Source organism: Moschus berezovskii, chromosome 22 (assembly GCF_049115385.1).
Source record: "Moschus berezovskii isolate FMDL1 chromosome 22, NW_MosBer_1.0, whole genome shotgun sequence".
NCBI classification, from domain to species: Eukaryota; Metazoa; Chordata; class Mammalia; order Artiodactyla; family Moschidae; genus Moschus; species Moschus berezovskii.
In genome coordinates, this window is record NC_142481.1 from 23962492 (window position 1) to 23974844 (window position 12353).

The 12353-nt window shown below is 39.2% G+C and overlaps 1 protein-coding gene and 1 pseudogene across 2 annotated transcripts in view; both read right to left on the reverse strand.

The window, feature by feature from the left end:
• The window catches only part of AP1G1 (adaptor related protein complex 1 subunit gamma 1), an 89264-nt gene that overhangs the window by 59266 nt on the left and 17645 nt on the right, over window positions 1-12353 (reverse strand). For both annotated transcript variants that reach the window (XM_055412394.2, XM_088830661.1), the window contains exon 2: window positions 3074-3277. In XM_055412394.2, coding sequence (XP_055268369.1) covers window positions 3074-3274 — 201 coding nt within the window. In that variant the 5' untranslated portion in view covers window positions 3275-3277. The remainder of the gene's footprint in view (window positions 1-3073; window positions 3278-12353) is intronic.
• LOC148774377 (GEL complex subunit OPTI pseudogene) lies at window positions 4609-11322 on the reverse strand (annotated as a pseudogene).

Sequence of the window (12353 nt, forward strand, 5' to 3'; positions counted from 1 at the left end):
ATAAAATCTACATGAACCAGAGCCTGTTTATTCATTCTTCTGGTTGAGAGGAAAATACATATTAACACTCCTATTGTATCCCATTTTTTTTTTCTCTTGAGAAAATTTATTATGAAATATTTCACTCAAAAATTTGACCCACCAATGAGCTTCAACAAATCTTAACATGTTACCCCATTTATTTTTAAAAATTTAGTCTGAGGAATTCAATTAAATCCCTCTGAATATTCTGCCTCAGTCTAAGTTTCCTCTCTTCATCCCAGGAGTAACAAAAACTCAAAATTGCTGTTGATCACTGTCATGTCATACGTCCTTAGCTATACCTGGAGAAGACAACTGTTTTTGAATGCTTTAAACTTTCCACAAAGCATCATGTTGTATTCCTGCCCTTTTCACTCAACATCTTTTGAACATTACTCATATCCAAACAAGAAGCTCCAGTTCAGGCATGTTTGCTGCTATAGAGAATTTCACCTATGAATATGCAACTTATCTATTCTCTTTGTGGACATACAGATTGTTCCCAATACTTTCCTGGTAGAAACTACAGCAATGAACACTTGTAAATGTTTCTTTTTAAATGGACAAGGAGGCTTGATAAGATTCACGTTTATCAGTTTCTGTTTGGATTTAGCAAATATAATTCACAGGTGGTGATACAAGCTTTTAACAGGAGGCTTTAATTATTGCTGGTGGTTTTATCTATTTTGTGACATCAGCAGCACTGATGATCATCAGGGGTTGAAAATGGTAATATTCTAATTCTTCTTCCATCCCTTCTTCATTTATTAGCTGGGCTATTCCTCTAAGGAGCAACTTTCTCTATATATACCACTGGATTACCAACAGTTCCTTTGGAAAGAACTTAGCAATAATTACTTTACAAGGAACTACTGGATAGAAAAGGCAGGATAAATGTTTCTTTCCTTTTCTTTACCAGTTTTCAAAATAATGAGTCATTTCCCTAGTATTTTCCAAAAACAGCCAATAACACTTTCAATTTTTTTTAATTATTATGAACTCATTGATACAAACTTATTTGGTATGTTTCAACTACAATTATTACTTTTTTTTTTTTTTGGCTGCACCACATGGCCACCACATGTGGGATCTTAGTTTCCCAATCAGGGATCAAACCTACCTCCCCTGCAGTGGATGCATGGAGTCTTAACTGCTGGACCACTAGGGAAGTCCCCAGTTATTGCTCTTTTATTAAAGCTCAAACTTTCTCATTTTGAGGCAGACAGCCTTCTCTCATAGCTACCAAATCTTTTCAATATGACCTCAGTAGTTTCTCTTAAAAAATACCATCTAGATAAGACTCGGAAAACATTTTATTTAAACATGTCATAGAAATGAATCTTGGGAATATATATAAAGTTCCTATACAAAATGAAATATCACCAAAGGCTACCCTATGATTTTAGATTCAAGAGTTTGTCTTTAAAGAACAGCCTTTCAGTTCAGTTCAGTTCAGTCATTCAGTTTTGCCTGACCCTTTGCGACCCCATGAATCACAGCACGCCAGGCCTCCCTGTCCATCGCCAACTAGGAGTATATAAATCTACTGTTCTCATGATGTTAACAGCAGCACTCTCTGAGTAGAAGGATCAGGAGTCTTTCCTCCACTTGACTATCTAACTTAATGTGTCTACTTAAAATCAACCAACAAGAATACATGAATAGCTATCTGCTTTATACTAATTGCGTCGCATGCTACATGGATAACCACCTAGATCCATTTCTGATATGGCAAAAGCATACAATGTTTACTTATAGGAGATAGCTTTTGCTTTTGACTACCTAGTAGTATCTGGTCCTTTCCTCGGATACTAATACCTGAATTTTCCTTTGGGGAATTAATGCTCTCCCACTCTTAATCATGAATTTCTTGAGAGGCAGATCTCATTTCCTGCCCCAAAATGAGTATAAAAGTCACCCAAGTCAGCCTGGGAAGATTCAATCCCATTACTTTTTTGTTTAAACTCAATGGTGAGGGTATATTCTTCCACTGAAGTTAGTGAGCTGAACAGAAAATAAACTGATGGCCATCTTTCCTGACAAATATATCAAAACATTAATATTATCTTTGAATAATGCAAATATGGGTGGTATTTTTTCTCTTTATATCTAGTATTGCACATTCTTTCTTTTAATTTTGCAGTCTTTTCCTTAGAAAGACTACTTAGCATGCAATTAAATTTTCAAGTGAAATAAAATTTAATAGCATTCATTTTTGATTAAGAATCAAAAAACAACCCACTACACCCTTCTCTGTGACTCAATCTCCCTTACTTACCATGTATAAAAGTGGAAAGAAGAAAGTACTAATCACCAAGAATATCATGCCCAGACTGGCTGTATCAAGCAGTATGTGTTTTTTTTTAAAAAAAGAAATATGTGTTTGTGTGTGGCAGTGAAACAAGAGGCAGACCTGCACAGTGGCTATAGCTATAACGGAATGAGGTTAAGGACAAAATCCTTAAATGCCATTACTTAGCATCCATCGAATTTCTTTTACTTAAACACAACTGTCAGCAGCGTTGGCAGTGTTATAATATTACTGCACTGAGAAAATAAGAAAACATTTAGTAAACTTTTCTTAAAAGTGTACTCATCATAGTCCAGGACGTGCGACAACAATCACAATCTACCAGTTAATCCCAGTCAATCTTTAAACTCACTGCCACCATCAAAACATACTCTAATCCACATAATTAGAGATTCCCAATGGAAAAGACAATTGACGGCAGTATCATGCCTTCCCAGGTCAGCAGCTTTCTCTCTCAAATCTACCCTCAGTTCCATAATAATAAGACTACTGGGACATCAAAAATATCCTATCCTCCTTGACAGGAAAGTCTTGACAGTCCCTGACGTACTGACATTAAAATAAGAGTACCCTTGTTAGCCTAGAAGAGAGCATGGCAACCCACTCCAGTAATCTTGCCTGGAGAATCCCCATGGTCAGAGGAGCCTGGCAGACTACAGTCCATGGGGTCACAAAGAGCTGGACTGAGCGACTAAGCAGAGTACAGCACCCTTTGCTAGATGTGGTGCTACCCCAGCCTACCTGTCCAAAGTGAGCAGGGTAGCCCAGCATGTGCATATATAGTAATTTTGCCACATTCCGACACCGGTATGTATTGTCTTCTTCTCTAAAAGATGACCGAATTGCAGCACACTCTTTCTGGATCATTTCTCGTTCTTCGGCTTGGGTTCGGGCTGTCCGGATGGTCCGGATCAGCTCCCGCAATCTGATGGGGGCTGGCATCCTCTGGAAAGAGAAAGACATTAAATAAAGATGTTCACATTTTTTTTTCTACCAAAACCATACACACAACTTTCCACATACAATTCTGATTTTTAAGAATTTAAGACTTGTTAAGTCCAGTAATACAATGTTCCAGCAAAGTGATTACATACAAACCCCTCAATTCATTAAATTTATGTAAAGAACACTAATAAAAATGTTAAGTGGTAACTAAAGCAAATAAGAAATAAAATACACTAACAATGAAAACTCTATCACTAATATCAAAATATCTTAGGAACTAACTCAAGCCAAATCTTTACGCAATCCTTAAATTAATGAAAGGACTATGCTTAACCTTAAAGAAGATAGGTATTTTCTGCTCAACTGTCGTGAAACTCAACATAGTTCAACAAAGTATGAGATGAATACTGAATATCATAATCAAAGCTCAACTCAAAAAAATGAGACATGAGGAGAAAAGATCAAATATCAAATTTAAACACCTACCTGAGAAACATAATCATCTCAGTATTTACTACGTACTCTTTGAAAATGTGGTGGAAAAAAAACAATAAACCAATCTCAGCAGACAAAACTGTCAACTGAAAAACATGCACAACCTAAAAGCCAAGAACTACATTTTATTACTGAAGACTATAGCCCAGAATACAGCCTCTCAGATAGGTCTTTCAAAGAAGTAAGGAAGGAGCCAGGATACATAGGCTTTGCTGTGAAAAAATAACAAACATGTAGCTGAACATCACAAGATGACTGCTAATCACAAAAATTGACATCTCAAAGTAATAATTTTAATGCTTTTGTATGTTGGGCAAGATTCAAGAGTCTGGGCTTACTGAAATGATTCCTGTGATGTATCTTAACTATCTAGGGCCGGTATCCTATTTTCCTCCATCCAGAATTCCCCTCAAGTGCACCATCAGGGGCAGCTGCACAGGCTGATGGCTTCATAGTCACAATATTCTGTGTTTACTGAAATGGCAGGCAACATTTTTTTGTTCAGAAGACTACTAGTGTCATGAGAAAAAATAAAAATTAACCCTGCACCCTAACCTTACACAATATACAAAAATTAACTCAAAATGGGACCCAGAAGGAAATCTTTGGAAACGTGGGTTAAACAATGATTTCATATATAAGAACAAAGCACAAAAGAAAAATTAATAATCTGGATTTCATAAAAATTTTGAACTTTTACCCTTCAAAAGATGTCATTATAAAAATAAAGCAAAACAAAGAAAGGAGTCCTATCTTACAAAGGACTTGCATTTAGAATACACAGTCTTATAACTCAAAAATAAAATAATCGTAGTTTAAAATGGGGAAAAGATTTGATTAGACGCTTCTCAAAATAAAATATATGAATGGTCAACAAGCACATGAAAAGATGCTAATGTCATCAGTCAACGAGAAATGTAAATTAAAACTATTAAGGAGATATCACTCTACAACCTGAGAATGCCTAAAATTTTAGGCAATAATAAAGAACAAATGAACTTTCACACATTGCTCACGGGAATGTAAAATAGCTCAAATACTTTAGAAAACAGTTTGGCAATTTCATGTAAAGTTAAATATACACTTAGCATATGATTCAGCAAATCCACTCAGTATTTACTCAAGAGAAATGAAAATATGTGTTCTCACCAAGACATGAACAAAAATGTTCAAAGAAGTTTCATTTATAACTGCCAAAAACTGGAAACAACCCAAATGTTCATAAACAGGTGAAGCATAATTGGCATACCCATATAAAAAAGTACACTTGTCAGAATAAAAAACAGAACCAGTACACAACCCACAAGGGTCTCAAAAACATTCTGCTGCGCAAAAGAAGAACAAGAGAGTACATATTGTATCATTTCACCTATATGAAACTTTTAATAAAGACACGTCTCATCTACAATTATGGAAAAGAGATCAATGATTATCTGAGGGGACAGGAACTGGACTGGGCAGCAAGGAAATTTTTGGGGATGATAAAAATGGATATATACACTTCTGAAATTCACCAAACTGTATACTTAAAATAGGTGCATATTATTTTATACATATTATACCTCCATATTAATAAAAATTATAGAATTAGACAATCATTACAATCACCTTCAGTACATATTAGCTGTGGAATCCTAAACCAATAATCTTCTATGCTGCTCTAATCTAATAAACCCGTAGGATATCCCACTCCAATCAGTTCACTATGATATCAGTCTTCAAGGTAGGGATGGTACGTTAGGAATTCAGAAAAGTTCCCTAGGTATTGATACCGGTCCTCTTAAGACTGTGTGTTCTAAACTATGTAAAGCTACCTGTATAATACTATTTTGTCATTTTTTTTCTCAATTAAAGATCTGATTTATTCAAGTGTCTGAAAACATTCTACAATGAAAACTTATCAGATGCTGCCTGTACTATGCTATGGACAATGCACATACCACCATACTATTTTCAGAAGACTTGAAATGCCCATGATTGGTAGTTTAAAAACTGTACACCTGACGGAGAAGGAAGACAATTTAATGTTTCATCCAGATCCAGAGGTGCAGCAAATTAAAGGACAGCTCCAGTTGGCAAACAGATATCTCACAACGGTCTCCAAGAAGAAACAGTTGGCAATAGTTCAAAAGTGCTTCTCCAAAAGGTGGATGGTTCTCTAAAGTTTCAGGTTGCAACCCCCGCAGAAGACACTGACACCCAGCACACTGACTTTCGGTCCAGGAAACATGGGTCTTCCCGGTTCCACGTAGCTGGGGAGCCCCTACCAATCATGCTTCTGTGCTGTGACCAAGAGGGTCCTCTGGACCGGGCAGGGAGCAGGTGGGGCCGTGCACCATCAGTCATAGTGGATGGCAGCATAGAAGATGACCCAGATGACCATGAACAAGGTAAACGACGTCATAAACCCTTCTTCTGTGAGCTCCCATGTGCCGCTATATTCTTCCTCGTCTTTCTGCAGGCAGTTGCTGAAGTAGAGGTACAGGACATCCGCATTGATCAGGCAGAACCCAGCTATTCCCAAGAAACCTCGCAATGGTAACACCCAAAACCACAGCAATGATCTGTCAGAACCAGTAGATCACATGTAAAAATTCATCCTTGTCTTCCCAGGCTGCGTTGCTCCGCAGCACCTTGCTCCAGACAGAGACTTTGAGGGCCCCATGGGCCTGCTGCAGCTGAGACGGCTCCTCCTTCTGCTGCCTGCCGCTCATCCTCCCGACGTGCCGCACCGGCAGGGCCTGGGGTGCCTGAGCCGATCTAAAAAGGGTCTGGAGTCGCAGGTCACAGAGAGCGGGTTGGCGGTGGAAGCAACAGGCTCAGAGGATCAGTTCAGCAGCGCCCCTTCGGCTGCCTGCACTTGGCTAAACCCATTTTGTCACTTTTTAATAGAACTATTTGAGGGTTTAATGTCTGTAGTTTACAAAGCACTTTTATGTTTATTATATTTATATAATAAATTATTATATTCATTATTTCATTTTAAAGTAAGGATGGAAAATCACTATCCTCACTTTGCCTTTGAGGATACGTGGTCTCAGAGCAACTATTAGAAAGCTGGCAAGTGACAGAGCTAGCCACTTGAACCTGGTAAGACGCAAAAAGTTCTTTCCAGTACTTCAAAAATAAATATTGTATCTATGTGAAATTATATGATTGCTAGGATTTGTTTTAAAATACTCCCAGGGTGGAGAAGGAAATGGCAACCCACTCCAGTATTCTTGCCTGCAGAAGTCCATGGGCAGAAGAGCCTGGCAGGCTGCAGTCCATGGGGCTACACGACTGAACATGCACGCATGAGGAAGGTGGAAGGAGTAGGGTTGAGAGCAATGAACAAGTAGAACTAAAAAAAAATTAAAATACTCTCAGGGGGAAAAGCATCAAGGAAAGAGAACAGGTGGGGGCAAAAATGAAACAAAATGGGCAAATGTTGATTACTGATGAAGGTGTATGATGAATACATGACAATACATTATTCTATTTTCTTGTGTATTAGAAATTGTTCATCACCAAAAGATTTTTAAAAATCAAAAAGCTTCAACAGGTATCTAAATCCTTAAAATTTTCATAATAAAAAATATTTAAAAAGGTCCATTTAAAGAACTACGACTTTCACAATAATCATAAATATCAATGACTTTAGGACAAAACAAAATTTAAAGGTAAGCAAAACCAATGTACTATATATATACTTTCAACACAGTGAAATAAACTAAGAAAAGTATAAAGGTATTACAGCTCTGAAAGATCAAGAACCAAATGTAAAATCAGGTGTTGACCGTCTAAAGTCCAGTAACCGCATTTTCAAAAAGAATCTTATTTACCGTCAACCTTAACTTGGTGTGTGGGGAACAAGAGACATCTAAAATCAATCAAGGGCTTCCCTGGTGGCTCAGTGGTAAAGAATCTGCCTGCCAATGAAGGAGACAGGTTCGATCCCTGATCCAGGAAGATCCCACATGCCGTGGAGCAACTAGGCCCAAGTGCCACAACTATAGAGCCTGTGTTCTCGAGCCCGGGAACTGCAACTACTGAAGCCCTTGCACCCTAGAGCCTGTGCACAGCAACCAAAGAAGCCTCTACAAGAGAAGGCTGTACACCACAACCAGAGGGTAGCCCCCATTCTCTGCAACTAGAGAAAAGCCCATGCAGCAACGAAGACCCAGCAAAGCCAAATAAAGAAATAAATAAAACTACTTTAAAAAAAATCGATATCAATGGTAATACTCTGCTAGTAAGTAACTTCTCTCTAGAAGACCTCGACAAAGCAAAGACTATCAGAAAAAGCCTAAATCTAGTCCCAAAATATGGGGAAAATCACAGAAGTTTAAGACAGCTGAGAGAAAAACAAGTTACCTTGAGCAACTTCTCAGCTATCAGCCTCAGAGTCACAGATATATAGTTCACGCCACTAGCTTTTTTCTTTAGCTTTTGTGTATTTTTTTTGCTGCACCGTGAGGCATATGGGATCTCAGTTCCCCAGCCAGGGATGGAACCCATGTCCCTTGCATTAGAAGTGTGGAGTCTTAACCACTGGACCACCAGGGAAGTCTCAGTGCCCCTAGTTTTGTACGGAGAAAACGGAGGATCCAGGATGTTAATTATCTTGTACAAGGTCACAGAATTAGTCACTAGCCGTACTCATGTCTCATGATCCCCCCATTCAGCACTCTTCCTCCAATACCAGGCTGCCTCTAGCTTAAAGAAACACAACATTTTTATCCCTTGAGCTATGACAACTTAATACTACTTGATTTCTTTCTGTATCACAAGAAAATATCTTAATAGGTGTCAACTGAAAAAATGCACAACCTAAAAAGTTGAGAATTATGTTTTATTCCAGGAATTTCTGAAGACTATAGCTCAGGGCTTCCTTGGTGGCTCAGATGGTGAAGAGTCCGCCTGCAGTGCAGGACACCCAAGTTCAATCCCTGGGTCTGGAAGACCCCCTGAAGAAGGAAATGGCAATCCCACTCCAGTATTCTTGCCTCGGAAATCTCTGGGACAGAGGAGCCTGGCAGGCTACAGTCCACAGGGTTGCAAAGAGCGGACATGACTGAGCAGACTTCACTTTCACTATAGGCTACGGATACAGAAAGCTCAGAGGGAACCTTCCAAAGAGATAAGGGAGGAGCCAGGATGTATGAGTTTTGACTGGCAGGATAGGCAAAAAAAACAAAAACATGTAATCAAATATCACAAGATGACTGCTAATCACAAAAACCAGACATCTCAAGTTAATGATTTTAGTGCTTTTCTGTGTATGTGAAATTGCCAGAGTCTGGGTTTACTGAAGTCATTCCTTTGATCCGCATCTTATCTGCCAGTGTTCTCTTCTCCGTCCTGAATTCCCTTTAGGGTACACCACCAGATGGCTGCAGTAGCAGCAGTGGCTGATGGCTTGATGGCAGGCAACAATTGTTTACTGAAACTTTTGGGGGGGGGGTGGTGGTTTACACAGGCATGAATGAAAAAGTAAAGGATTTAGTATATTTCAGAATATATTCTAAGAACAAAACTAAACAGAAAGTTCTGGTTCCAATGAAAATGGGAGTAAACAACACTCCATGGAGTCCTGCCTCTCTCTCCTTCTGAATGCAACTATAAATCCTAGAAAAAACACATGCCACAGCTACCTGAGGACTCTGCAAAAGCAAATGACAGTGAGTAGACTAGAGAAAGCAAGCAGAATCTGAAGCTACATCAAACTGGCAAGAAGCTGTCATTTTCCTCCAGTGTTGCCCAGCTTGTACCCAAGGGCAGCTCCAAATCTGGAAGTGCTCAGTGGGTACAGGGAAGAAGTTCTAAGAAAAACCCTCTCCTTCTGGTCCAAGGAGCAGGAAAAGAAAGATAAAGGACAATGGAAGAAATTCTGTTTTGTGTTTCCCTTCCCTCTCCCCTGCCCCAGGGTAATACCGCAACAGTGGTGGCTGCTGCAAAAAAAGCCATGGCAGTACCCTCCAGGCAGGCACCTAAAAACTGGAAAAGGGAAACTCCTCTCAACCAGAGGAGCTGAGACCCTAGGAGCATGCTGTAATCTCTCCCTATCCTCTCACTGCTAGATGTGAATGCACCAAGAAAATACAACAATTCCAATTGCAAACGTACTCAACAATAGTGTTAAAAAATATATGAGACAAAAACTGACAAATATGAAAGGAAAAATAAACAATTCATCAATTATAGTTAAGAGACTTCACCATATACTCCAAGTATAGAATAAAAAACTTGAATGACACTGTCAACTAACTGGATCTAACGAATAACTACAGAACACCCCAACCAACAACAGAATATACATCTTCTTAATTAGAGCACATTCACCAAGACAGACCACGTCCTGGACGTGGGGAAAAAAGTTACGGAATTCCAGAGTAGTCCAGTGGTTAATACTTGGCACTTTCACTGGCTGGAGTTCAATACGTGGTTGGGGAACTGAGATCCCACAAGCCACACAGTCAAAGGAAAAAAAAAAATTAATAAAGTTAAACGAATGGAAATTAAAAAAAAAAAGGCCTCAGACCATTATGGAGCTAAACTAGAAATCAATAACAGAAAGCTAACTGGAAAACTCTCCATCTATCTCAAAATTAAACAATACATTCCCAAATAATCCATGGGTGAAATCAGGAAGTATCAAGGGAAATTAGTAAATATACCAAACTGAACAAAAACATAAACACACATCAAAATCTGAGGTATACACTAAAGCAGTGGTTAATGGGAAATGTACAGCAATAAGGACTTACGTGTCAACAATCTAACAACTTAGCTTCTACTTAAAAAAAAAAAAAAACTAGAGGGAATTCCCTGGCAGTCCAGTGGTTAGGACTCCTTAATTTCACAGCTGAGAGCATGGGTTCAATTCCTGGTCAACCCTGGTCAGGGAAGTGAAGTGAAAGTCGCTCAGTCGTGTCCGACTCTTTGCAACCCCATGGACTATACAGTCCATGGAATTCTCCAGGCCAGAATACTGGAGTGGGTAGCCATTTCCTTCTGCAGGGGATCTTCCCAACCCAGGGATCAAACCCAGGTCTCCCACATTGCAGGTGGATTCTTTACCAGCTGAGCCACAAGGGAAGCCCAAGAATACTGGCGTGGGTAGCCCATCCCTTCTCCAGCGGATCTTCCAGACCCAGGAATCGAACCAGGGTCTCCTACATTGCAGGCAGATTCTTTACCAACTGAACTATCAGGGAAGCCCCCCAAAAATGGAACGCTTCACAAATTTGTGTGTCAGGGAACTAAAAAGTAAATAAAAATAACCCAAAAGAACTAGAAAAAAGTAAACAATAAACAAATCAATGAAATTAAAAACAAAAAAATAGTCAATGAAGTCAAGTCAATGAAACCAAAAGCTTGTTGTCAGAAGTGATCAATGAAATTGATAAACCTCTCAGTTCAGTTCAGTTCAGTTCAGTCGCTCAGTCGTGTCCGACTCTCCACGACCCCATGAATCACAGCACACCAGGCCTCCCTGTCCATCACCAACTCCCGGAGTACACTCAAACTCATGTCCACAGAGTCGGTGATGCCATCCAGCCATCTCATTCTCCGTCGTCCCCTTCTCCTCCCGCCCCCAACCTTTCCCAGCATCAGAGTCTTTTCCAGTGAGTCAACTCGCCGCATGAGGTGGCCAAAGTATTGCAGTTTCAGCTTTAGCATCAGTCCCTCCAATGAACATCCAGGATCGATCTCCTTTAGAATGGACTGGTTGGATCTCCTTGCAGTATAAGGGACTCTCAAGAGTTTTCTCCAACACCACAGTTCAAAAGCATCGATTCTTCGGTGATCAGCTTTCTTCACAGTCCAACTCTCACATCCATACATGACCACGGGAAAAACCATTGCCTTGACTAGACGGACCTTGGTTGGCAAAGCAATGTCTCTGCTTTTTAATATACTATCAAGGTTGGTCATAACTTTCCTTCCAAGGAGCAAGCGTCTTTTAATTTCATGGCTGTAATCAGCATCTGCAGTGATTTTGGAGCCCAAAAAAATAAAGTCTGACACTGTTTCCACTGTTTTTCCATCTATTTCCCATTAAGTGATGGGACCAGATGCCATGATAAACCTCTAGCCAGACAATAAAAGAGAAACAATACAAATTACCAACATTAGGAATGAAAGGAGATATTACGACAAACATTAAAAGGATAATTAGGTATTAGTATGAACAACTCAATGCACATCACAACTGAACATCCACATGCAGAAAGAGAAAGAAAAAAAAAACTGAACCTTGACCTAACTCTCACACCTTATTAACTAAAATGGATCCTAGATCTAAATATAAAACATACAACCATAAAACTTTTAGAGGACATAGGAGTAAACCTTCATGACCTAGGGTTAGGCAGAGGTCTTGAACGTTATACCAAAGGCACAATCCATAAAAGAAAAATTATAAAATTGGATTTTATAAAAAGTACAAACTTTTACGCTATGAAAAACACTGTTAAGAAAATGAAAAGACAAGTTACAGACTGGGATACTTGCAAATCACGTATCAACAAGGGATGTGTGTTTATCCAGAACACAGACACAATTCTCAACACACAACAGTTAAACTAACCCTATT